The following is a 27,816-nucleotide window of genomic DNA, read 5'->3' on the forward strand; positions in this document are numbered from 1 at the left end:
GTTAAGCATCTTTCCGTGTGCCTGTGGGCCATCTGGACGTCTTCTTTGGAAAAATGTCTATTCAGATCCCCTGTTCGTTTTTTAATCAGATTGTTTGGGCGTTTTGGGTGTTGAGTTGTGTACATTCTCGATATTGGGACTTCCTTTAAAACCACTGGTCAGCGAGACCGAACAGGTGTGCTTTCACGAGTCCTCTGGGTGATTCTGACACTCATAACAAGTCCAGAAACCACTGATCCACGTCCTCCGCTGCCTGTAGTGAATTAACTTCTTTCCTGTGCATTTAAGTGGTGCTAACCAAGTACCGTCCTTAGAAGAAATGAACAGATAAAGTCTCAAATCATTTCTTTTTCTGTAGTTTGGACAGGGAATCCCAGATCTGAAAGGTGCCCTCCAAACATCTCATCCCTTAAAAAATGATAATTAAAATTAAAATTAAAAAAAAGTCTCATCCCTTGTCAGTCGCTTGGCCCTTTGCACCCCACTACACTCGTTCTCCTTTCTGTCAGCTGGACCATGACCCTCTGTTTTCAAACTCTGTATCCCCCTGTCGTGGAGGGGGAAAAAAGTTTCCATTGTCCCTGTTGCCTTAGTTGGAGCCTCCCTTATGCAACTAAAAACTGCCAGCAAGTCTGAATTAGCTGCTTCCCCTTCCTTACTGTTCAGCCCCTCTGTAATTCTCTGCAATCTTGTTTCCACTTACACCTTTGAAGTGAAATTACTCCGTGAGACTTTCAACCACCTCCTGCGTGCCAAATCAGAAGCCTCTTGTTTTTCTGTAAGATTTCGTGCTTTTGATCTACCCAGTCCACATCTGTCTTTCCTTGCCTTTTGTGATGAAAAAAATAGAGCCCATGTTCTCTGACACTTTCGGGATTCCTTTTTCTCCCTTCCCCCGCCTTAGCCAGTCCCTAAAGTGTGTTGCTTAGAGAGTTCTGGAGGGAGCGCTCACCCACTGCCCACCTCCCTGCCTCCTTCCCTCTCACCGCCTTGCAGTCCCTCAGCTTTCTTCCCTGCATCTCTGCCTTTCTTTCAATTACGAGTATCACCTCCTTGTGATTTCTCAGTTCTGCGTCTTCGACGTTGTCTGCATCCATCACCAACCTTGAGTCTCTGCACAGGGCTCCGCCTGATGTCATGTCAAACTCAGAACTCTCCAGACAGAATCTGTCAGTCATATTTTACAAAGCCTCTGTCATGGGGGGGGGGGGTGGGGGGTGGGGGGGTAGACTTCTCAAGATCCCCGTGTTCACTTTGGCTCTTCCTTCTCCCTCTCCTCCGTCTCCCACGTTGTGTGTTCCATTGCCCCTCCTTGTCTGACCTCTCACCTCATTCACCACGTCCGTAACCTGGCTTATGATCCCTCATGCCTACACCGTTTAAATAACCAGTTCCCTGCTTTCTTCCTTCTACCTTCGTATATTTATACCAATACCTGATCACTCCGAGACTATCAATTAAATTATGTCGTTTCCTTGATCATTGGCCACTCACTGCCTGAGGATGAAACCCATCCATGGGATTCCAGGCGCGCACGGCTTTCTTGAGGAAGCCACCGTTCCAAATATCCTGGTCCCATGACCTAGCCCCAGGTACACCTCCACGAATTCAAATCTTACTCAAGGATTTAACAACCGTCTCAGGTCTTTTTCTTCTAAGAGAATACACAGTTCTCATTAACGGCCTGTGAGGGTTTGCAGAAATTTCCTTATTATTGTCCCTTAAGCTTAAAAATGATTTGAGTTTTATGCAAATGGAAAGGAAAGTTCATGAGAAGGCACACATAGCACTTGAAACTTAGAAGGGTGTTAGCTTTCTTCCCCATGAGATGGGGACGTTCCCAGCTCCAAGGCATAATTTCTTCTTTGTGGTCACTCTGCGTGTTTCGCAACCATCATATCAAGTGTGAGTAATGGCTCCCTATCAAGGGAGCCATGGATGAAATCACCACGTTACCCACTACATGTGAAAACACACGCACTGGAAACAAACATCAACCAGAATTTTCTGTTTGTTTCTCTTATGAGAATTCAAGGACAAAGCAAACATAAAGGAAAATTCGATGAAGAGTTGCCTAAACATGGTGTGTAAATGATTCACAAATAAGAATTTTGCCTGCGGGTTCATCAAGATCCCAGCCTTGGTAATTGGTTGCTTGAGTTACACATCAAGATCTAGGCTGGAGAGCTGGTGTGTGGTCAGTCTGATCTTCAGTTAACTTTTATCCAAAGACCCTGGTAGTACCTCTTTGATCTTGTGTTCATCTCCATCCAAACAATCTTTAGCTTCCTAAAAACAAGCGCAACTCTCCCTAGGCTGATAAAATGTTTTCCTACCTCCATTCAAGAAATGCTAGTCAATTACCATAAGCGAATTACTTGCTTATTATAACCATGTTGGAAGCAAGTAAAAAAGGGACGAGCAGAGAAAAGAAAATAATTCGACGTTTTTCCCTCTTTTCCTAAAATAGAGGCCCCTGAGAGAAGGCTGGCATCTCTCCTTCTCTTAACTCTGTAAATAAAAAAGACTCCTAATAAATACGTATTTTTCCATATGCATACGTAATAAATTGTGGATATATACAGCCATATGAAATGAGGTACGTTGTGCATGGGGAAGAGCTCAGCGGTGTTTTCGCAAAGGCTTCTTGCCTCGTCTGTGTCATGATGAGCCTGTCAGACTACCCGCAGCTGCTGACCAAACCCATCCCCAGGGGGGCTTTGCTTTGCCCAGACCCTGCAGACAGCCGGGTACCAGTGTCTGGGAGTTTGCACAGGCACGTCCTCAGTAGCACCGGTGATGGCTGGCATGTTTGGATCTGGCCGGAGCTGTTAGTAGAGCCTGAGATTTTAGGAAGAGCGAGGGAAAAGTAAAAACAACCCGTGCAGAATAAGGCAGGCGTTGGCTCCGTTTTCCTGCCCCCAGGGGAGTCTGTGTTTTTGCACCAGGCGACAGAAGACAGCACTGTAACTGTTGTTCTGATTTTCTAAGAAGCTTATGTGCCTTTCACGCTAAAATCTAGAAGGGCACCTAGGCAAGGGATGGATGTCAGAGAAGGGGATTAAGGAGAGGGAAGAGAGGGGTAATTCTGGAAGCACCCTCCTCCCAGCCTTCCAGGGATGTCTAGGTGTAGCAATGCTGACCTAGGAGGACTGGGAAGAATTACTTTCCACTTTTTCGTCCTTATGAATCTTACATTTTGTTTTCCTATTTCGCTGTTTATTTTTACTTGAAAAGGGCAGTAAACGGCGAGCCTAAGGAGAGCGGCCCGGGCCCTCTCCGATTTCACCCCCTCCTCCTCTTCCACACGTTTGGCTCGGTGTGGAGGGCTGGGGTGGCGGGAGGCGCAGGGTCCCCGGTGGGAGCAGGTGGTTCAGGACATCGAGGATCAAAGGACCCAAAGGTGTGAGGCCTCCAGCAGGCCTCTTTGATCTTGGGTCGGAGTCTCTCCCCACTCAAGACAGGAATTTGCATAACTACCTTTCAGTCTGGCGGTTTACTTACAGGTAGACGAAAATAGCGACAGGCTGATTGATGGCCGAGGACACCCCGCAATCGCGGTTGGACTCAGCTCTCCGGCCGCCTGTCCTCACCCCCTTGTTTCCTGCCGTGTTTACCACTAATGCCCATCCCCTCCCGACCGCTCACCCCACACACCGCCCACTCGAGGGCTGCTGGTTTCCTCTTTGCCCCCAGTGAACCACATGCAGACCTGGTGATTATTTAACCAGGAGGCTGCGTCCCAGCCCCTGGAATGCCCTCCCTCTATGCCCACCTCATGGAAAACTTGGCACGCACCAAAGCACGATCCAGATACCGCTCTCCCCTCTCGGGTCTTCTTACCTGACTCGAAATTTCAGCTCACATTTAGCGAGCACTCTCTAGGCACCAGTCTGTATTAGGTTCCTCCGTATCCATTGTCTTTTTGGCTGATTTCTTTCTGCTTGAAAGTCGTTTTCCACGGGGTGAGTGCTTTTAATTGTTTCCTAGCGAAACCATTCAGTTATCCTTATCTCTCCCCTGCCTAAGAACACATATCATTTTCTGTTTCTTTTGGACCCTCACCGGGGTGACTATATAGCAGGTGCCTCACAACCCCATGAGTGATACAATAACGAATCAGATACATTATTTGCGTGTATCGAAACTGACCCTTTCTGATAGTCAAATAATGGAACCTAATTTATCAACCATGTATCATAAATTGGAGATTGTGTACATGGTAACAAATACAAACATAAATCCAAGATGCCTGTACACCCTCTAGTTGATCGATTATTGGCATTAAAAGATGTGGCAGCTCAGAAACTTAAACAACAAAAAAACTTTTAAACCAGCCAAGTCCTTTATTATGTCGAGAGTGCTTTACTAATAGTCATTTTAGAATCATCATGAACAGGGACACCTGGGTAGCTCAGTCGGTTAAGTGTCTGACTTCGGCTCAGGTCATGATCTTAATGGTTTGTGGGATCGAGCCCCGCGTAGGGCTCTGTGCTGACAGCTCAGAGCCCGGAGCCTGCTTTGCATTCTGCGTCTCCCTCTCTCTCTGCTCCTCCCCTGCTCACGCTCTGTCTCTTTCTGTCTCTCAAAGAGGAATAAACGTTAAAAAATTTAAAAAAAAATCATGAACTTAAACTGACTTCCCATTCAGTGCGATGTCAAAAAGGAGGAGAAGAGAAAAGAAAAGATTTAAAATAGCTGGCTCCAGAGCACGTGGGTGACTCAGCTCATGATCTCATGGTTCATGAGTTCGAGCCCTGCATCAGGCTCTCTGCTATCAGCACAGACCCCACTTTGAATCCTCTGTCCCATTCTCTGTCGGCTCTTCCCAGACTTGCATGGGCACAGGTGCACCCTTTCTGTCTCTCGAAAATAAACATTTAAAAATAAATTAAATTAAAAAATCAAATAAAGTAAAATAAAATAAAATAAAATAAAATAAAATAAAATAAAATAAAATAAAATAGAATAGCTGGCTCCAGCAAGGGCACTGTGCTAAAAGAGAGAACAGGATACCACATTTCCCTGCTTATAGCTTCCTATGCTCAGGAACTTCTAAATTATTATTATTTTTTTCTTGCCGAGCTGTCTAGCTTTTCTCTAGAATTGAGTTTGTAAGCCCTCCTAGCTAGAATGTTGCTTAAGTTAACTGTATCTGTTCCCAACCACGCAGTCATTTACTTATGTGCTGAACGATTAGCTTCCTTCAGCACTTCTGGTCTCATCCGAAAATGGAAATACACCTGCTGGAGAACATTATCTATTTTCCCGGTCCAAGCAGAGAAGCCTTCAGACGACTCGGAATAAAAGCTGGCTATACTTCTGGCGCAAGACAGTGCCACTCTTCTCCGCTTTGTCTGCGTGAGCAGTTGTGCAGCCACACGAGGCAAATATAGTTATTCAAGTATTTCCACTTCCCTTTCTTAAGCTTGCCCGGCATCATTCCACTTTCTGACACCTGCCTCAATCCCTTTGCCTCAAGATCTTTAATTACTCTGTAAACATGCCTTGGTCCCTTGATACCTTTCTAAATATTGATTTTTTCAATCTTAATTAACGGCCAAACTATTAATTGAAAGCTTGCTGCCCACACTCCTAGAAATGAAAAATTTCCGTTTGAACTGCTTAGATTCCGCCTCATGCCATTATAGTATCTAACTTCATAGATTTCTTCCTTTTGCACACGGCTTGCACTGAGAGGGCTGTACTTGACCCTCATAGAGTTATTTTTAGGCTCGGGTCTTGCTCTGAGCCTGGCACGAGAAATGTGCATAAATAAAACTTACTTAGGTAGGGGTGGCTGTGGCACAGTTAGCTGTTTGCATGAGATGTGCACTACAATCATAATTTTTTAGAGTGAATATTGGCTCTATGCGTGAATAAATCGGGGATGTTGAAGACTTCGCAGAAGTCTGTAATAAAAAGAAGAGACTTCGTCATTCCTCTTGAAATTCTCACGTAAACACTCTATGCCATTTGGAGAATTTAATGAAATGCCTCCTATCAGTTGCATTCATTTACTTCCCAGATATGTACAGACGCTCTCCCGTAACCACTAGAGAGTAGTGATACTTCCTTTCGCCCATCATGGTAACAGCGTGATGGACAAGACGACTTGACCCAGACAGTCACCAAAAGAAAGACTCGTTTCTGAATTTAGAGTTATTTCAGACTATGCAAACTTCGTATTTTATTTTAAAAAAAGATACGTTACATGTCAATTATAACTCCGTCTTTAAAAATGCTTCCAAATCACATCGCCGCCATTTCCCTGTTGACATCCTGTTTCAAAAGAGTTTATGTGCCTAACACATTCATTGTGTCATTATTTTCTCATTAGTATTTACCCAAAACCAAACACATAACTGCCAATCAGAATACATGTTGTTCTACTCCTGAAATCGTTGTCGTAATCCATGCTAACTAATTTGGATGTAACTTATAAAAAAAAATAAATTAAAAAAAATTAATTAAATTTAAAAAAAAAGGATACATGGAGTTGATATATTGCCAACGGCACCACCCCCCATGAGAAGATACAAGTGAATTTTCTTTTTTTCTTAGGCTGTGTGTCATGATTGTGGACAAATACACAGTTTCCACTATCTTCAACTACGAAGAATCTCCATTACTGACTTAATGGTCTTTACCGATCTAATGTAATTTCGTCATTTATTAATATTATATTAATACACATATACCTCAATCTACAGTGTTTTTCCCATTGACCTGCCAGTTTGGAGTTTACCTGGAACTAGCCAGCCTCTTTTCTGAACATCTGCTTTGAGTGTTGCATGAATGGACATTGTCTCTGGTGGGTAGGAACTGACTGAGAAAAAGGAAACCAACGTAGGGCCTTCATGAAGACTCGAGGTGCTTTTGTACTCGACTCAAGTGCCTGTTGCACAGGCATGAAGCGTTTGTTGTATTTGGTGACTCTCATCCTAATGGTTGTTAGGTTGACGGTTATTGGGATGGGGGCTGGGCAGCAACAAGAGGTGCTGAGCTGGAGTCCAGTCAGCCCTAGTCTTGCCCTCCCCGACTTCCTTCCCCCTCTCCTCCTGCCTCCACCCACTAACCAAATCGTTCGTCTCATTTCCCTAAACAGAGATAAAATGATAAGTCGTGCTGGTTGAAAACCAACTGACACGAGTATAGGGATATTTGGGTACCATGCAGAGTTAGAGAGCCTGGCGTAATGTAGCATATATGGCAATAATTTCAATTCCTCTAGGGAAAAAAAAAAACCTTACAATGTTCGTGGGGCACCAGCGGGGGGCTCAGTTGGTTGAGCGTCCGATTCTTGATTTCGGCTCAGGTCACGGTACCAGGGTCGTGGGATTGGACCCCGCGTTGGACTCCGTGCTGAGCATGGAGCACATTCTCCTTTCTCCCTCTCTCACTCCCTCTCTCTCTCTCCCTCTCTCCCTCTTTCTCTCTCTCTCTCTCTCTCTCTCCCTCCCTCCCTCTCTCTGCCCCTCTCCCCCATTCGCCCTGCCTCTCTCTGAAAAGTAAAAAAAATAAAAGAATGTTAATGCTGATGATACAGACCATTGCTCGTATCGATGGTGAAGTGATAAGTGATAACCTGGGATTCACATGAACTTTAATAAAAAGATCGCTATGATTTGGTTTGCTTAAGCCCAAACTTGACATTTTTCCTGTAACACGTGGATCGCTCTTGCCTTTTTTTTTAACTAAGGAGGTGAAATCACCTTGCATCGTGTCGTGTAACTAAAACTAAATATACAGAGTTCTTGAAACATTCCTGTTAATATACAGTTACCAATGTGTGATGAGGTTACTGATGAGTTTTGCTGTCTACATTCTTTTCCGGAGGTATTTACAAGTGTTTGCAATGGACATGCATTTCTTTTCAGTCAAGGAAAAATCATAATAGAAGTTGCAAAAGTCTGTGTATAAGAATCCTACATATATCCTTGCTATACCTAAATAGGTTTATTCAGTTTTATTCAGTATGTCCTGTCTGAGGACCTGGTATTTAATAATGAGCCCTTACATTTGTGCAGGTCTTGACAAAGATGTTCTCACATGGGACACATAACATGACCTCATCAACTTAGTGACGGGGACGGGATAGACAATAATATCCCCAAACATGGAAATTGTGGGTTATTTTAGCTTGTTTGCCAAGCATTATGTAATTAGCAAAGAGCAAAAATAGAGCAGTATTTCTGAATCTTCACGCAATTTCCCCTTTTGATAGGCAATCATTTCTTTTTTTTTCCCCCTCCCGTATGTGCAAAGCTCTGCTAAAAACATGAATCACGTGAAGAAATCTAAGTCCTCGTTCCTGCCATCAAGCAGTTTATAATGTAGTTGGGCAAAGACACGTGCTGATGGAATTAGTGATTCAATTAATGGCACGTAATTAAAAAGTGCAGTGTGAGTAATATAGTGCCTGGCATATAGAAGACACTCAAATGCTGGATGGATGCATGAATGCATGGATGTGTGGGCGGATGGCTGGATGGCTAGATGGGCAGAAGACGGACTGACAAATTTATTAGAATTACAGGACTAGAAAAGAGAAAAGTGCATGACAGATGGCTGAGTTTCAGTAAATGTCTCCTGACTTTTATTGGTCAGAGGATATTTCAAGAAGGAGAAGACAGACGAGCGAGGCCTTCCAGAACTCAGGAGTAGAATGTGAGTCTGCAGAGTGGAGGGGGGTGGGGGGTGGGGGGGGGGACTCCAGGCCAGGGTCTCAGCATATGAGACAGTTTAATACAGGAGGGAGATTTTAAGTATTCGCTGGGATTTTCAAGTATTTTTTTTTTCAAAAGGACTACACATGTAGATATGGCTGCTAGCATTATGAAAATATCCCTGTGTGTAATGAAACTTCTGAGACAGTTATGTCAATTTCAGATTGAGATCAATAGGCATTCTTACTGAGAACCAAACGATTACAACATTCAAAGAAGCTGGCGTAAAAGTCTGGAGGCCTCCAAATATTTCATGCATAAAGTTTAATCAATTTTTCATATGGTAGAGGGAAGGTAATAATTTTTGTCTTCTGAAATATTCAGCCTAACTTGTAGAGATGTCAGAAAATTGGTATTTCTTGCATGTAAGTTCTTGTCGCGCCAGGAGAGTTTGTGATGGATGCATACTATTCGGTGAGCACGTGTTGGGTTTGTTGCGTTTGTTCATTTGTTTTGTTTCACTTGGCTTTTCAGTCGTTGCTGGGAACAAAGCCGGGGTCCCCGGGGGGATGGGTCCGGGTGCTCTGCTGAGTGAAATCCTAGCAGAGCGTATATGGCGTCGGTTTATCCTAACTTCCGTGAAGCTGACCAGCCTCTTGCCTTCCGTAGTGAGCCATCTCTATGGATTTGGACTGATGGACGCAGAAGCCATGGTGATGGAAGCCGAGAAGTGGACCACTGTTCCCCAGCAGCACGTGTGTGTGGAGAGCACAGACCGACAAATCAAGTAATGTTCGCGGCAAGCAGACAGCATAACACTGCCCTGAAAGAGATCGGGCCAGCTCAAGTGCGCAGGAAGCCCTTTGTTGTATATGAGAGCCAGACGCTTGTGTAGTTTTTGGGGGTTTCTTCCTAATGTAATGAGAAAAGTCTCATAGAACGTCTAGGATGCTAAGCTCTTAAATCCACCCAGTAGAAACCAAGGAGCCTCATGGGCACCTCTTATTAGGGGATTTGGAGGGCCTTATAGATGGGCATTCTTTTTTTTTTTTTTTTAATTTTTTTTTTCAACGTTTATTTATTTTTGGGACAGAGAGAGACAGAGCATGAACGGGGGAGGGGCAGAGAGAGAGGGAGACACAGAATCGGAAGCAGGCTCCAGGCTCTGAGCCATCAGCCCAGAGCCTGACGCGGGGCTCGAACTCACGGACCGCAAGATCGTGACCTGGCTGAAGTCGGACGCCCAACCGACTGCGCCACCCAGGCGCCCCCAGATGGGCATTCTTAAGGTTGCTCCTCAGCCAGAATTTCCATTTAACGGTACAAATTTTCTCCGTAAGTCACTGTACTCCAAACAAACTAATCCTTCTATTCCAGAAGCGTCACTACAGAACATATAATTACAAAGTACATTTTCAACCTATTATATAAAAATAACAACACGTTGAAAATAAAACAGAAAATAGGAAGTAGGGGGCATGTTTTTCCTGTGGCTCGGCGACAGTCTCCGAGAGTGACGTTCAAGCTTTGACCGTGAAGGGAGAGGAAGAGTCAGCCATATGAACAACAGCAAAAAAAAAAAAAAAAAGTGCTTTAGGCAGAGTCTCTGAGGTGGGAAACGAATCACCCCGCAACTGGAACTGATATTGGTGTTACGGGGGCTGAGGTTCAAGGGGGACGGTGACACAGGGGGAAGCCAGCGAAGAAGACAGGAACGTGGACGCAGGACGAGGAGTGCGTCCGTGGGTTATAGAGCAAGGCAGTGGCAGACCAGAGATTTGAGCCAAGGTCGTGGTAATCCCCACGCCTCCCCCGGACCACGGTACCTTATATCAGCGGTCCGGAAAGTATATCCCATAGGTCAGCAACATCACTGTCGCCTGAGAAACGCAGGTTCTTGGAAGCCCACCTCAGCCTTCCTGTTTCAGACATTCTAGCTCGGGGGCTCCGCCCCATGTGTTCTGTAACAAGGTGATCCCCTCCAGCTCGAGAGCCACTCCCAGCACGAAGATAAAAGACCCTTAATTCCTCCTTTCCTCTCACTGACACCTTTCCCACCGACTAACCGGTGTTGATCCTGGGGTAATCGCACTGTGTCCGTTAGTATCCAGCGACCAGCTGCCTGCATTCCATCGTGTAACCTCACCAAGCGTGCAAGGTTCACTCAGCCGGCTCGGTCGTCGGTCACGTCCTGTGCTCACGCTCCGTCTCTCTCTGTTGCAGGACAATTCGCCCCAACAGCGCCGTGCGCTCCATCTACAAAGCTTCGGGGTGTTCCGATAACCCGAACCACCACGTCAACTACTTGGAGCACGTAGTTGTGCGCATAACCATCACTCACCCGAGGAGGGGAGACCTGGCCATCTACCTGACCTCGCCCTCGGGAACCAGGTCCCAGCTTTTGGCCAACAGGTACCGTGATGGCTTCGGGTCACCAGCGGGTAAGAGGTGACACCAAGACTGAGCTGCCATGTAAGGTAGAAAGTGTCAGCTGCTCCTTACTCACCACCATTAAAACTAAGGGGGCACCTACATGTCAGGATGGGACAGTCCTAGCTCTCCCTGCCCATACGTCAGTGAGGGAGCGCGAAACCGCCTGGGCTTGCAGGCGGGAAACGGTGTAACATTGAATGCTTGAGTAACAGTGAAAGGGTGCCGCAGAAAAAGCGAAGGCCCCCTGTGGTTCTTCATCCTAACAAAGAAATGCAGGGCACCACCTCCTTGGGCCTTTGCGATTCTCTCCCCTGCCCTTGAATGTCTGCATTTGTGCAGATTAACCGGATTCTCCTGCCCAGGCATCTTCCCAAGCGAAGGGATATTCTGTGTGTGTTTCAAAACAGGTGTTGGCAAAGGTTTGTTTTTTTTTTTTTTTTCTGCAAAGAGCCCGTGAGTGTTTTGAGCCTTGCAGGCCGGGTTTCTGATGCAACTGTCCAACTCGGCCTAAGAGTGCACAAGTCCCCTGAGGCGATGTGAGTGCGTGGGCATGGCTGTTTTCCAATAAAACTTTATTTACAGAAACAGGCAGCAGGCTGTATTTGGCTTGAAGACTGACTGTAATTTCCTGTTTTAAAGGTTGGCCCGTTAGTCTTTATTGCTCAGGAAGGTGCTCAGTTTTTCTTCCTAGCCTCTTGCCTTTTCCCTGCCCCCTCCAAACACTTATCCAGCGGGTCATTGTATTGCCAAGATCGGAGAGGCCAGAATGTTCTCGCACAAGTTTTCTTTTGCTTCATAGGCGTCTGAGCGGTTGGGAGCAGGGGCAGCAGGTGTTGGTCAACAAGAGGGACCAGAATGGGGACGTATCATGTTGTCTTAGACTCTTCGTTCCCTCTATGGCTCTAAAATATAAACCATACCCAGGAGCCTCAAAGCTTCTTTGATTTGATCTTTTTCTCCTCCAAGAAGATCACTTGATGGGAGCAAAAGTCGTACTGTGAATGGCATACATAGTCCAAATGAAAGTCAACCTTTTCTGTAGACACAGCCACCTGCCCACATGGCCACGTGACTATGGCCTGCGGACTGTGTTCGGCCTGACGACAGGCCAGCGGAGTTGAGAGGCCAGGGGCCAATGGAAGCCTGCACAACCAAAAGTGAGGCTAAGCGAGAGCCAGTTGGTTTTCAGAATCCCCACCTTCATCTCCTCTAGGACTGTGAGAAAAAGAGCATTCTGGATGCTAGTGACTAGGAATACAGAACCTGAAATCTTTAACCATCTTTTACTTCTGTACTTGGAAGACTTGCATTCTTCTTTACAACCTAACATCCTCCGGGATGCCTGGGTGGCTCAGTCGGTTGAGCATCTGACTCGGTTTTGGCTCAGGCGGCGATCTCACAGTTTGTCGGGTCAAGCTCTGTGCCAACAACGCGGAGCCTGCTTGGGATTCTCTCTCTCTCTCTCTCTCTCTCTCTCTCTCTCTGTCTCTGCTCCTCCCCTTCTTGCCCTCTCTTAAAATAAATAAATACATTTTTTAAAAAGTTTGAAAAACCCTGGGGCGCCTGGGTGGCGCAGTCGGTTAAGCGTCCGACTTCAGCCAGGTCACGATCTCGCGGTCCGGGAGTTCGAGCCCCGTGTTGGGCTCTGGGCTGATGGCTCAGAGCCTGGAGCCTGTTTCCGATTCTGTGTCTCCTTCTCTCTCTGCCTCTCCCCCGTTCATGCTCTGTCTCTCTCTGTCCCAAAAATAAATAAATGTTGAAAAAAAAAATTTTTTTTTAAAAGTTTAAAAAACCTAACGTCCTCCGACAGGGCACGGGAAGATGTGGGCTTAGTGCTTTATGACGCGTGGCTTTGCCAGAGTAAGTGGGTGCAGGTGTGAAGAAGGGAAGGCTGCGGTGGCATCAGATCGCTGGACGTGCTCCCCATGCCGTCCTCCCTCCGCAGACAGGGGTCTCAGCTGCTGCCTGCCAGGTAATTGCCACCACCTGCCAGATGCTTCTGTCCGGCGGGCCAAGCCTTCAGCTGCATAATTGCGTGATCGGGAGGTCACATCAGCCATTGCTACCGAAGCGAGGGAAGACCTTTCTCCCTCTTGTTCTCCGTTTCTTCTTCTTTGCCTTGATTCGTCTGCATTAAACTTGAAAGCGTATCCAGGTGAAACACTGAGGCGCAAAGGTTTGCTTCACGTACGTGTGGCTGTTGTCCCTCGAGCCTCCTCTGTCGTAGGGGAAAAGTCCCTTCCCTCTTGCCATTGGCCTGGAAAACACGGGCTCCTCGGGCTTTCTGGGCTTTCCCCGCACAGTTCGGTATTTCTTGTTGCCCCCCGCCCCCGCCCCCCACGCCGAATGACTTCAGCGAGGCAACCTGCACGCAGAGGAGCTGTGGATTCCGTGAGAGGATTTGCCGGATGGCTTTGACCCTGGCTCCCGTCTGGCACGCATTCCGCAGCCGCGGACGTCTGCTTCGCTCTTTGCAAAGTGCTGAACCCAGCAGTGCCGCTTGACTCGTGCCAGAGAAAAGACACGTGCATTTCAGATGCTCAGTGAGCAGCGGTCCTGCAGTTTACCTCCGTCTCCCCGCGTCCAGACCCCGTAGAGAGAAAGTTGCTACCCAGCTCGGGTCTCCTCTGTCTGGAGCATTTCCTTAAAGCGCTGCTCTTCTGTATACGTTCCCTCTCAGCACTGGAAATTAAGTAGCCACCAAAAGGCGTAGGGACTGGAGTGGCAAAGGGCTGGGGACACCGAGAGATGTAAGGCTGTTATAAATTCATTTGTCCACAGATCCCCCCCGCAAAACATCACTCTGAGCGGCTGAGCCCTTAAATGCAAAACAGTCTCATCCAGTCGCAAAAGCACGAATGGCCTCCAGGGCTAGGCTCCCTTGCCCTTGCTGTGCTTGGTGCTGGGAGCATCCCTCCTACTGAAGGTTAAGGAAAGACCGTTTCTTCTGGCATTTTCTTTTTTTCTTCCTGGCGTGTTCGGACGCTTTCCCTTTATGAGAGGAAATCTACTCAAAACCTTTTAGTCCCTGACCTGGTGGCAAGGAGCCCTTGGGTCCCCTCACGTTGGTCCTGTTTCCAGGCACATTCCCTGGATTGGGAGCTGAGGCCAAGAAGCACGAAGAGGGGTGGGGCCCCGGGGAGGGGAAGGCCTGCTCCCCCCCCCCCAATGTCCTTCGGGTCGGCCTGCAAGGCAAGATTACTTCCTCCAGGAAAAAAGGAGAATAGGTCAAGTTCGGGAAGGAAACTGTGTGTCAGAGATTATAAATGAGAGCAACAAACAGTTCCCCGGTTGGACGCTTGTCTTTCCTTCAAAGAAGTCAAGATTTCCAGAGGAGGACCACGGTGAGAGCAAAGAATACCGTTAAAAGATAAGCCCGACAGGCTTGCATCCTGAAGTTACCCTAGTTGGGGGGGGTCATTTGAGACAAAGAGGTAGAGCTGAGGCGGCCGCCGTCGCCTATCCCCACAGCACAGCAGTTGGCTGGGAGCTCACCTTCCGCGAGGTCGCTGAACACTTGGCCTGTGTGGGCCGTCTGGAACCCCTCAGTGCCTCCCTGCCCGGGGCTGACGGGCACTTGCTGGAACTCCTGCGGAGAACAGCTGTGGGAGGAGGAACAGTTGACCCAAGCATCTGCAGGTGCTGCGTCCTGGAAGGCGCTCAGCAGCATTCAGAGCGGGTCCATCTCGAGCTGCCTCATCAGCCCAGCATGTGAGCTCCCCCGGGGCTAGCCAGGTTGATCATTTAGTGGGCGGGAGCACTGAGGACACACAGCAGTCCTCGAGTGGGCAACTGGTCCGTTCCTTCTAATCCCTTTGTTTTCCCCTGCCCTCCCACCTTTTGGGTCCTCCTCTTGGCCCGTATACCCTGCCTCACAAAAAGCCCAACTTTTTAATCAGCACAAAGGATTTACTTGCATCGGGGCGATGGGGTTGGGGGGGGGGGAACCTGGGTGGGCTTGGGTCCCTTTAAAACGCTTTTCGACAAGAACAACTTTAGACTTGAAGACTTTTTTTATGCTACCCACATACTCAGGGTCTGCCCATGTACATGTCTTCAAACAACAGCTCCAGCCGATCCTTCCTTCAGCTGCATTGGTTAGGATTATGAAAAGCTGTCTTTCCCCCAACCCCCCGCCACCCCTGAAACTCCCCTTCCCCCAAGTCAGTGAGTTTTAGATTTAGTTTAGTTCTATCGGCTCTCTGTTCCAAATTTTGGCTTCTGACTGAAAGCTGAAACTTTGCCTTTCTTTCTAAATTTGATTACAGATGAATATCTCTGCTTCTAATTATGGTCTTAAGTAGAGAGAAGGTACACTTTCTAGTCTGCAAAACCTATAGGCTTCTATAATTAACTGTGTTTAAATGTGGTGTTTATATTTGAGTCATTTTTGTTGCTGCCCAAATGTTGAATGACAGACTATTGACATTTGCAAAGTGTCGTGCTATATAAATGCATTTGTGGCTTGCAGTAAAAATTGCCCTTCTGAGGGGAAGTTTGGCATTCCAGGAAGGCCTCGCCGTAAGAACCCTCCTCCTTCATCCGGAAGAGGGTACAGCCTTTGGAGTTAGAGCTGGGATTGCCTTGATTTCACCAATGTTTAGGTTTGACTTTGGGAAGTGATTCTGAAAGTGATTCATCTAGAACCTAGACGCCGTAGTACCCGCCTCCCAGGGTGGTCACAAGCTCTGAAGAAGCTCCCGGACAGCAAGTCCAGTCCGTAGCGGGGCTCCTAGAATACACGGTGAGCACTCCCTAAGTGCTAACCCTTATTTACACAGTGCTTCTCAAAGCACCTGGTGAATGACTCCATCAAACACAGATGGCCGGGCCCCTTTCCCAGAGTCTGATTCTGTAGGTCTGGGTGAGGTCCGTGAATCTGCATTTCTAAGAAGCTCCCAGGTGATGCTCAAGCTGCCTGTCCACAGACCACATTTTAAATGGCAGCGATTTAAAAGATCACCCAGCTCGTCGTACACATTCTTGTTATTTTCATGTCCTCAAAAGACTTGCAAGCCGAGCACTGCTGGGTGCTGTGCGAGTAATTTACAAAGGCGCCTGTAATCGAAAACAGATACTTAGAGATAAAAGCCAGCCACTCTTAAATGGAATAAATCTGCAAGATTATATACGTACCTCATAGATCCACAAGAAGGAATGCATTCGGGGCTTGGCGAGTCAGTAATAGTAGGCAGGTTGAAAGTTTTGTTTTTGTTTTTGTTTTTGTTTTTAAACTCGTCTTTTTACATATTCCAAACCTCTAGAATTAGTACCTCTCTCTCACAACCTTTCATAAAGAAGTAATTTAGACTACAAGAGACAGGAAAACCTGAATAGTGTGTTTGAAATACCCTGTTTCAGAAGCAAATTATTTAAAACTTGCAAAAGCCAGCCATCTAAGGAAAATCGAAAACCCAATTACAATGAAGCCAAATGAGTGCTTCCAGCATTCCGTAAGTTGTACGTTAAATTGTGATAAAGCACTAAAAAGAAAAGAAAAAGTATCTCAAAAGACAGAGAAAGAAAAAAAAGGAGACTTCCAAAAATATCTATCTAGAGTCTAATTCTGTAGCGAACATAAATACTGTTTGGGTAGTAGTAGATGATTCAGAAATTAAGATCCGTTTACACTTTTAGAAATAATTATATGATAACACATAGCTGTCAGTACTTATAAAATGTCTTGTTATTTAGCTGCTATAACATCGTTGAAGAATGTTGTAGCCTTGACACATTGGCTAGACTCTTTAAGTGGAAGGGGGGGACAAAGCTTGCACTAATTATATGAGTTATTTCCTGAGTTAATTCCTCAAAAGGATGTACTACACTTAATGGCAATCTTTTCTACCAGGCTTCATCCAAAGTAATTTATTTGAAAACCACTCACAGGGATAGGGCTGTGGGGCACCATTTTAATAACTGGATGCATAATTTGTGCTACCACATGCACATATCATTTCATCGAGCACATGATGATGAAGTCAACTTGGACAGAACAGGGTTTCGCTGCAAAAGGAAGATGTGATTCGGGCATGGAGTTCATTACTCCAGCTTGCCGCACACTGGCCCTGCTCTATTGGCATTTTATCCATGCTAATAACGTTGGCTAATAATGTGTCGGGTTTCTTCACTGTTGGCACAGCAGAGACGTGCTAACCGGGCACTGGACTTTTTAGTTGATGGACGGAGACCACACACTTAGAATCTCTTTAGCTGGTGACCATATGACCCTTGCTTGTCTGGAGCAAGTATGTTGTCTGCAACACAAATGGAACCTACTGCCAGTGTTACCTTTTGTTATCTACAGATGAGGCAGGGTTTTAAATGTTACAATGCTAAAAATAGGGAATCGCTTAAGCGCTGCATCAGAATGAAATAAAGAACAGGGTGAGATTAGAAACATGAATGCCCAGCTAGTTGAAACAACACCAGCAATCAGTGTCTATTTCTTTCCCCATCAACTCTTTTAACAAAAGGCAATGATCGTGTTTGGCTGCATTTTAATTCCTCTCCTCAACTTTTATGTCTACATGAAATTAATGAGCATTCAGCTCTGCATAAAGGGAAGAGACCAGGGTGGGAAACCGCTTAGCCAGATAGACAAAGCCCATTTGTATTCGGGCTTTGAAACACTTACTTGAATGCCGATTATGGATATTTCTTCTTGGCACCCCGTTTATATTTAATTTTGGTTCCAAAGGTGATTTAAAAGTGATTGGCCGCAATGGAATGATTTTCGAAGGTGGTCAGGAAAGGGTGGAAGGGAAGAAACCCAGGGTCCACTAATCCAGCAGTCAAATAATTGACCCGTGAGTAATTAGAAGTTGGCTGGGGTTATGGAAACAAGACTGCCCTCATGTGATGGAGGAGCCTCAAGTCTCCTTTGTAGTTTTGAGACATGAGGCAATGAGCCAAACGTTCTGTCTAAACTGTTTGGGAATTGCTTTTAAGTTCGGCACTCTTGGAAAGGTATTATGTGACAACTTGTTGCCTCAGTGCCCGCAGATGACACAATGGCTTCAACGAACTGGAGCCTTGAATCAGAACTCTCTGGGCTAAGAAGTGGTTCTAGATTGGTTTCTGCCTCCACCCAATTCTGCGTCAACATACTCCCTTTAGTAACATCTGTCTGAGACGAAGGGCGATTTGAAATGGCTCTTCCTTCCCCACTGCTGTTTCTCATTTTCATCCAGCATGCCCACCCTCTGAGTTTACGTGAAGGAGTCCATGTATGTAAGTGAGTTATATAATGAGCCAGCGATTGCTTCCTGGTCAAGTCCAGTTTCAAGCCGTAGGCTTGTGAAACAAGCCCTGTGCGTTAATTATAGGATCTCCATAAAATGTACCATCCCTGATGTATCGAAGATCTTTTACGCCGGGAAGACATTTGTGTAGGAGTCACTGTTTCTACCCGTGAGGGAAAGCCACCACATCTAATATGGTTCTTGTTGAAATGCCACACTCCTCTGTTCAGAACTAACCCTTATAGATAGCATACGGATATTCCAAGTAAAGAAAAAGGGCTTCTCCTTCATACAAGCTTTGAAAAATCACTCCCTACCATTAGCCCCGTTGTGGAAATTAACAAAGCATTTGAACATCCAAAGATCTGAGATGTTTTCCGGTAAAGAGATCTGTTCAACTCTAACTCAGCCTTTCCCAAATTTTCCCAAACTTTCTGACCATGGGACACTTTGAGAATGCTGGTAAGTACTTTCCCTTTGTCTTCTTCCAAGGGCTAAGGAACACGTAGAGGTGATTTTCCTGTTTGTTGCGTTTCTCCAGGGAAAAATGCTGAACGTCACCCATTGACCTCATACGTTCCAGTTGTGCCCCTAACCCTGTGGCTTCAGAATCCAGCGAGCGTTTTAGAGGGCTCCTCAAACATATTGATAGAACACTTTTGTACGTAATGAATCAGAATTCTAGTATATTGCAGAGAGATTACGCAGGTTATTTTTGGTTTTAGAAGGGCGCATTTTCTTCCAATGGCAAGATATACATAGAATGTCGAATTATAACCGCCAGTTTCCTTGGTGAACATGAAATTAAGGCAAGGCGAGTTGATTGCATGTTCTGAATAGCCATCGGCATCCAGTTGGCTGTGAACTTTGCCTCCACTGAAGGACAGATATGTCCCAGTAATGGGACATGGTGACTCCTAAGACAATCCTAGAGATATTCTTCCCTCTCTATCTGGCTTTCAAATTCTCTCTCTTGTTTTATTATTTTTTTCCACAAAAATAATCGATGCACGTTATTTTTTAAGTACTCTAAAAATCTGTCCCTTGGCGCTTAATTTTTTGCTTTCTAGGTTCTATCTCAGTAGAAATCTTTTTTTTTTAAGTAGGTGCTACAACTCACGTGGGGCTTGAACTCATGACCCCGAGATCAAGAGCTGCATGCTCTACTCACTGAGCCAGCCAACCCCCACCCCATAGAAATCTTTTGGATATTTCTTTGGACGGTCAAAGCTCTACAATGTGCCTATATAAATGATATGCCTCTTTCTTTATGTGCTAGTTTTATACATGATCTGTCGACATCTCTTTATTTTTGATGAGGATTCTGTTTTCTTCTTTTATGTCCCTTCCTATTCTATATCCCTCAGGATTACGTCACAGGAAACAAACAAGTCTAGCTATTGCAAGGAGGCAAAGATTTCACATAGGGAATTAGGAGCTTAGAAAATCGTTGGAAGAGCTAGAAGAACAGAATCTATGTTGTAGAGCCAGGCATGACTCCCTGAACTGGTTAAGATTAGCGGGCAGGGTCTTTTTATTGAGGCATAATTTACATAAAGTACAATTCACTTTTTAATATGTGTAATGTAATGCGTTTTGACACAAAATGGTTCTATCATCCCCAGTACCTCTACCGTGCCCCTTCCTCCCTCCCAGCCCCTGGCAACCACTACTCTGTTTCTGTTTCTGTTGCCTTTTCTAGAATGTCACAAATTGAATCATACAGCACATAGTCTTTTGTGTCTGACTTCTTTCATTTAGCTTAAAGGCTTTTGAAATTAATTCATGCAGTTGCGTGTGCTGGCCATTCAATAGTTTTTATTACTGGGTAGTATTTGGTTGTATGCACATACCAGAACTGGTTTCCCCATTCACTAGTTGATGGACATCGGAGTTGTTAACAGTTCTCAGTGCTCATGAATAAAGCTGCTGTGAACATTCCTATGAGGTTCCTTGTGTGAACATTATGTCTTCATTGCTCAGGTAAATATCTAGGCGAGGGATTGTGGATGACCCGGTAAGAAGTACCAAACTGTACCATTTGGCATTCCCATCAGCAGTGTAAGAGAGTTTCAGTTTCTCCACGTCTTCAACACCTGGTTCTATCAGTCTTTCGGGTAGAGCCATAGCCTGGTTTTCCCGATCCCGAAATGTTTACCCCTGCCCGATGTGCTATTACAAGGCCACCCCTGCGCCTGTTTCCCTGTGGTAGAACAATGACACGTGTTTGGGTCTACTAGCGGTCAAGGTCCAGGAGGAAGACAGGCTCCAGTACTGAGCTGGATATGCTGATGGAGACAAAAGGATTGTTGATCATGGTCTTGATTCGACCTTCACTGGATCCTAAACAACATACAAAACAATGTTTTATGGGTCTCTCTCAGGCTTTTTGATCATTCCATGGAAGGATTTAAAAACTGGGAGTTCATGACCATTCATTGCTGGGGAGAACGAGCCACCGGTGACTGGATCCTTGAAGTTTACGATACTCCCTCCCAGCTGAGGAACTTCAAGACCCCAGGTAGGAACTCCCTTTTCTACAATTTGGTTGACTGTGCAGAACAAAGTGACGGAATGTATTCTGGCCAAGAAGTGATTTACATTTACATATCGACATCATCCTTTTTCATATGATCCTGTGTTTTGAGTTAACTGCACATATTCCAGTTCTCAGCGTTACCATTTGAGAGGTAATAATTGAAGGATTATTAGAACTGAAGAGTAAATGTTTAGATGTAAGTACAGGATAAAACATGGCAGCTGCGGGTTGATGTTTCAGAACATAGGACCCACATCTCTAACCACCTTCCCCCATAAGCATGCCAGCCTTGTCCGCCTGCATGCGTGAATTAAATTGCACGGTCATAAGTTTCCTTAGTTAGGTTTTTCTCTGGGTTTATTCTCCTATTAATTTTCAGTGTTCACAAGACATCGAGCTTGGCCTGTGCCAGCTAAAGTGGTTACCAGTAAAGAAAATGAATGGCCCTCGGGAGCCTAAGAGCTAAGAAAAAGGAATACTTTCCAGCTAAGTAAAACATGGAACTTACAATGTTAACAGAGGCATAGGGCCTCTCTCCTCCTCATGCTAATCTAGGAAGCTTTTGTTTGTAACATGAAGTAAGGGAAATTACAAAGGTAGCTTGGCCGGCGGTGGGGGGGGTGGGGGGGGGGGATTGAACAGTTTTTCACAGGGGCCTGTGTGGCCCGTGATGGAGCCCTACATGGCTCAGTAGCAGGTGATCTGTTTGACAGACACCCCAGCCTCCCACCCAGCTGTGGACACATCTTCAACCATCTAATAAACGCGTGTTTCTCAGTACTCTCTCCGTACAGTCCCTCCGTAGAAGATCCAGGCCTGAGGGCATTTTAGGACTGACGTCCAATTCTAGCCCTCCCCTGATGGCAGAATAAATTAACCAGACGTTCTGTAATTAACTGTAAGGGTGTGTGCTATTTGGACACTGTGGGCTGCATAGGGCAGAGAAGGCACACAGCAGGACACAGGAATGAAGCAGGGAAAGTTACTCATTCTGAGAGATCGGATTTGGCCGCGCATTTGGCGATCTCTTTCCCCTAATTCCGCGATGTGGTCTCTCTGCGTTGCCACAGTGGGCCCACATTCAGGGAAGCTAAAACAAGAAGGGTGGCAGGGTCGCAGTGAATCAGGATAAAAGATTTGTTAAACGGTGTCCAGATTCAGCTCGTCTCCAGCATGCACCGGGAATATAATGGTGGCCAAACCTTTATGGAGAAATCAAATGTCTGTCCACAAGGCAGGATAGGGCACGTGAAAATAACTAGACCCTAGTTTCTAGACACTTTCATTGGCTCATAATCTACTTAGTTCCCAGGAACTTCCTCCCCGCCCTCCCCCCGCCCCCCCCATCTCCTGTTCCAGGCCATGGTCATTGCTCATTTAATAGAGATACCCTGGGTCATGGCACCCAGGGGCAATGGCAGCATGGTGACGTGGGTGCGGTGCCCGACCCCAGTTGATTTATCAGCAGGTGCCACGTCAGGGCTCTTACATCTCAAGAGGTCCCAGGGAAGTAATCACTGTCCAAATGTGGTAGTTGTGAACAAAACTGGGGGTGGGGTGCAGCCAAAGGGACAGACATAAGGGGTACACGTTATCTGCTGAGAATATAAGACAGTGATAAAACTACCTAAAACTCACTCCGCTCTTTACTATCACCGTGCACCAGCATTTCTAAAGAATGTCAGTGATAAAACGCTACCCCCCCACAGGAGCAGACTACCCCTGGGGGCTCGCTAATGGTCGACTAGGTATTTATGTGCAAGGGTCAGGGGCCGTGAATATAAATCTCTCTGCTCTCCAGGAGTTCACTGCCTCTCCAGATTTTATTATGATCGTCTGTGTTAAAAGCTCTCAGCAGTAACCCAGATAGTCTAGAGTTGTCTCTTCCACAGCGTTGGCTTCCCCTTATGCCATTTAAATGTTCACATGTAATCCTCGTCACGTCTAGTCATTTTACAGATGTTCTTTTCTGCCGGAAGAGAGATGCCCTAATGCTCCTACTGGCCTGGGGTGTGGAGGCCTGCGTAGGTACCCACAGTTGTTGGATATCCTCCCTTCCACCAACCTTTGAGTTTAGGATTAATTACAGAGTTGAAAAGGGACTTCTGCTTTTCTGTGTGTGTCCGTGTGTCAACGGTTTCATCATTGGTTTCAATGGTTTCATCATTGTTTCAATGGCGTATAGTCCTTTGGAAGGTCTCTCTCTCTAATTCATGAGGTATTTCTGCAGTAAGCTAATAGAACTTCAGTTGGAGATGTAGAATTGTCTAGCCCAGTTCGGGTAGAATCGTTCCCAAATGTAGAGGTTCCTGATTCCAAACTGAGTTTACATTTCTTTATTGTTTCTTCCCATTTGTGTATTATTAAAATACATATTAAGGGTTTTGAATTGCTACGGTTGACACACAATGTTACATTAGTTTCAGGTGCACAACGTGGTGATTCAACAAGTCCGTATGCTGTGTTGTGCTCTCCGCAAGCGTGACCGGCGTCTTGTCACCACGCAACGCTAGTAGCTTGCTGTTGACTAGATTCCCTGTGCCTTTTTATCCCTGTGACTTATTCATCCCATAACCGCAAGCCTGTACCTCCCACCTCCCTTCACTGGTTTTTCTTGTCCTTCCCTCCCTTTCCCCTTTGGCAACAAGTTTGTTCTCTGTCTGTATCAGTGAAATCATACGGTGTTTGCCTTTCTCTGTTTTACTTATCTCACTAAGCATAATCCCTTCTAGGTCCATCCATGCTGCCACAGAGGACAAGATCTCATTCATCTTTATGGCTGGGTGATACTCCGTGTGTGTGTGTATGTTTCACACACACACACACACACACACACACACACACCATATCTTTTTTATCTATTCATCTCTCAGTGGACACATGGGTTCCTTCTACATCTTGGCTATTGTAAATAATGCCTTGATCAACATAGGGATGCATATATCTTTTTGAATCAGCGTTTTTGTTTTTGTTTTGTTTGGGGGTAGATACCCGGTAGTGCAATTTCTGGATCGTACGGTAGTTCTATTTTTAGCTTTTAACTTTTTGAGGAACCTCTGTTCTGTTTTCCACAGTGACTGCACCAGTTTGCATTCCCACCGACAGCGTAAGAGGGTTCCCCTTCTTCCACATCTTTGCCAACACCTGTTGTTTTCTGTGTTGTTAGTTTTAGCCGTTCTGACGGGTGTGAGGTGATATTTCATTGTGCCTTTGATTTGCATTTCCCTGATGATGAGTGGTGCTGAGCATCTTTTCATATGTCCGTGGGCCATCTCTACGTCTTTGGGAAAACGTCTATCCATGTTCTGTGCCCATTTTTTCATCAGATTGTTTTTTTTTTTTTCCTGTCGAGTTGTATAAGTTCTTGATACATTTTGGATATTAACCCCTTATCCAATATATCACTTGCAAATATCTTCTCCCATTCACTAGGGTGCCTTTTTATTTTATTGATGGTTTCCTTTACTGTGCAGATGCTTTTTATTTTGGTGTAGCCCCAGGGTATTTTTGCCATTGTTTCTTTTTCCTAAAGAGCGATATTTAAGAAATTACTGCCTCTGTTTTCTTTTAGGAGTCTTAGGGTTTTAGGTCTCACATTTAGGTCTTTAATCCATTCTGAGTTGATTTTAATCCATTCTGAGTTGAGTTCCTCTTTTTGTGTGGTAGAAGAAAGTGGTCCAGTTTTATTCCTTTGCATGTAGCTGTCCAGTTTTCCCAGCACCATTTATTGAAGAGACTGTCTTTTCCCTATTGTATAGTCTTGTCTCCTTTGTTGCAGATGAACTGACCATATAAGTGTGGGTGTATTTCCGGGTTCTGTCTTCTGTTCCATTGATCTATGAGTACATTTTTGTGCCATACTACTTTACCATGGCTTGGTAGTGTATCTTGAAATCTGGGATTGTGATACCTCTAGCTTTGGTCTTCATTCTCAAGATTGCTTTGGCGATTCAGGGTCTTCTGTAGTTTCATACAAATTTTAGTATTATTTGTTCTAGTTGTGTGCCAAATGCTCTTGATATTTTCATAGGGACTGTAATGACTCTGTAGATTGCTTTCGTAGTATGGACATTTTAATAATGTTAATTCTTCTAATCCATTTGTTCGGTCCTCTTCAATTTCTTTCATCAGTGTTTTATAGTTTTTAGACCCCAAGTCTTTCACCTCCTTGGTTAAGTTCATTCCTAGATATTTTATTCTTTTTGGTGTAATTGTAAATGGGATTGTTTTCTTCATTTCCCTTTCTGCTATTTCATCATTAGTGTGTAGAAATGCAACCGATTTTTGAATATTAATTTGTAGCCTGCAACATTAATGAATTCATTTATTCGAACAGTTTTTTGGTGGAGTCTTTCAGGTTTTCTTTATATAATATTATTTTATCTCTAAATAGTGAGTGTTTTACTTCTTCCTTAACAACGTGGATGCCTTTTATTTCTTTTTGTTGTCTGATTGCCGTGGCTAGGACTTTCAGTACTACGTTGAGAAAAGTAGTGAGAGTGGACGTCCCTGTCTTGTTCCTGATCTTAGGATAAAGCTCTCAGCTTTTCCCTATTGAGTGTGGCGTTAGGTGTGGGTTTCTGATTTATGGCCTTTATTATGTTGACGTATGTTCCCTCTAAACCCACGTTGTTAAGGGTTTTCATGAATGGATGTTGAATTTTGTCAAATACTTTCTCTGCAGCTGCTGAGACAATAATCATATGATTCTTATCCTTCACTGTATTAATTATCCTTCACTAATTAATTTACTAATACTGAAGCTCCATTGTATCCCTGGAATAAATCCTACTTGATCATGGTGAGTGTCCTTTTAATGCATCATTGAATTTAGTTTGCTAATATTTTGTTGAGGATTTTTGCCTCTGTGTTCATCAGGGATTCTGGCCTGTAATTTTCTGTTTGTGTAGTGCCTTTGTCTGGTTTTGGTATCAGGATAATGCTGGTCTCGTAGAATGTATTTAGAAGCTCTCCTTCCTCTACTTTTTTATGCGGTAGTTTGAGGAGAATGGGTATTAACTCTTGATTAAATGTGTGGTGGAATTCACCTGAGAATCCGTCTGGTCCTGGACTTTTGTTGTTGGGAGGTGTTTTTGTTTTGTTTCTGTTTTTTTCTTTATTGCTGATTCAATTTCGTTACTAGTAATTGGTCTGTTCAGATTTCCTATTTCTTCCTGACTCAGTTTTGAAAGATGGTGTGCTTCTAGGAATTTATCCATTTCTTCTAGTTTTCCAATCTGTTGGCATGTAGTTTTTCATAATAGTCTCCTATAACTCTTTGTACTTCCATGATGTCAGTTGTTACTTCTTTTTCATTTCAGATGTTGTTTATTTGGATCCTCTCTCCTTTTTTCTCAATGAGTCTGGCTCAAGGTTTATTAATTTTGTTTATCATTTCAAAGAACCAGCTCTTGGTTTCATTGACCTTTTATCATTTATTGAGTCTCCATTTCATTTGTTTATATTCTGATCTTCATTATTTCCTTCCTTCTAACTTGGGCTTTGTTTGTTCTTTTTATATTTCTTTTTGGTGTAAGTTTAGATTGTGTATTTGAATTTTTTTTTTCTTCTTGAGGTAGGCCTGTTTTGCTATAAACTTCCCTCTTAGGACTGCTTTCTTCGTTTCCCAAAGATTTGGGACCATTGTGTTTTCATTTTCATTTGTCTCTATGTATTTTTTTATTGCCTCTTTGATTTCTCTGTTAACCCATTAGTTGATTAGTAGCATGTTGTTTAGCCTCCATGGGTTTGTGGTTTTTTCCACCTTTTTTTATCATAATTGATTTCTAGTCACATACTGTTGTGATTTGAAAGATGCTTGATATTATTTCAGTTTTCCTAAATTTATTGAGATATGTTTAGTGACCTGTGATCTGTCCTACAGAATGTTCCATGTACACTTGAAAAGGATGTAAATTCTGTTGGTTTTGGCTAGACTATTAGGTATATCTGTTAGGTCCATCTAGTCTAATGTGTCATTCAAGGCCTCTGTTTCCTTATCAATTTTCTGTTTAGATGTTCTCTCCATCGGTATAAGTCTGGTGTTGAAGTCCCCTACCATTATTGTATTACTGCCAATTTCTCTCTTTATGTCATTTGGCTTTATGAATTTAAGTGCTCCAAAGTTGTACATAGATATTTACAATTGTTACATCCTCTTGTTGGATCGATCCCTTCCTAATTATGTAATGTCTTTCTTTGTTTCTGGTTACAGTCTTTGTTTTAAAGTCTGTTTTGTCTGATACAAACATTTCTACCCTGGCTGTTTTTGTTTTTGTTTTTTTTTTCCTGCTCCCAATCGCATAGAATATCTTTTTGTATCCCTTCACTTTCAGTCTGTATGTGCCTTGAGGTCTGAAGTGAGTCTCTTGTGAGCAGCATATAGATGGGTTTTGTTTTTTTATCCATTCCACAACCCTGTCTTTTGAGTGGAGTATATAGACCGTTTACATTCAAAGTAATTATTAATGGGTATGTTTTCATTGCCACTTTGTTGTCTTGTTGTTTCTGTAGTTCTTTTTCATTTCTTCTTTTTGCTCTCTATTCTTTTGATTGATGACTCCATAGTGTTATGCTTGGCTTTCTTTCTCTTTATTTTTTTCTCTTTAAGTTTTTGGTTGGTGTTTACCATGGGGTTCATGTATAACATTTGAAGGATATAGTGGTCTGTATTAAGTTAATGCTAACTTAAGTTTGAACACATCCTAAAAGAACTTAATCTTTACTACGCCCTCCACATTTAGGTATACGTTGTCATATGTTATGTCTCTTTATTTTGTGAATCTCCTTAATTAATTTTTTTCATACAATTCATTTTACTACCAGCTGTTTACTGTATGTTTTCTTTTACTCATGAATTTTTTTCCTTTCATAATTTTCTTCTAATTATGGCCTTTTCTTTTCACCTAATGAAGTCCCTTTTCACATTTCT

At 44.3% G+C, this 27,816-nt stretch overlaps 1 protein-coding gene across 1 annotated transcript in view; it reads left to right on the forward strand.

Moving 5' to 3' along the window:
* The window catches only part of PCSK5 (proprotein convertase subtilisin/kexin type 5), a 457,705-nt gene that overhangs the window by 253,423 nt on the left and 176,466 nt on the right, over positions 1-27,816 (forward strand). Inside the window, 3 exon segments of the mRNA XM_043565357.1 lie at positions 9,339-9,456; positions 10,893-11,081; positions 20,731-20,867. Of these exon segments, the coding sequence (XP_043421292.1) occupies positions 9,339-9,456; positions 10,893-11,081; positions 20,731-20,867 (444 nt within the window).

This window comes from Prionailurus bengalensis, chromosome D4 (assembly GCF_016509475.1).
Source record: "Prionailurus bengalensis isolate Pbe53 chromosome D4, Fcat_Pben_1.1_paternal_pri, whole genome shotgun sequence".
NCBI classification, from domain to species: Eukaryota; Metazoa; Chordata; class Mammalia; order Carnivora; family Felidae; genus Prionailurus; species Prionailurus bengalensis.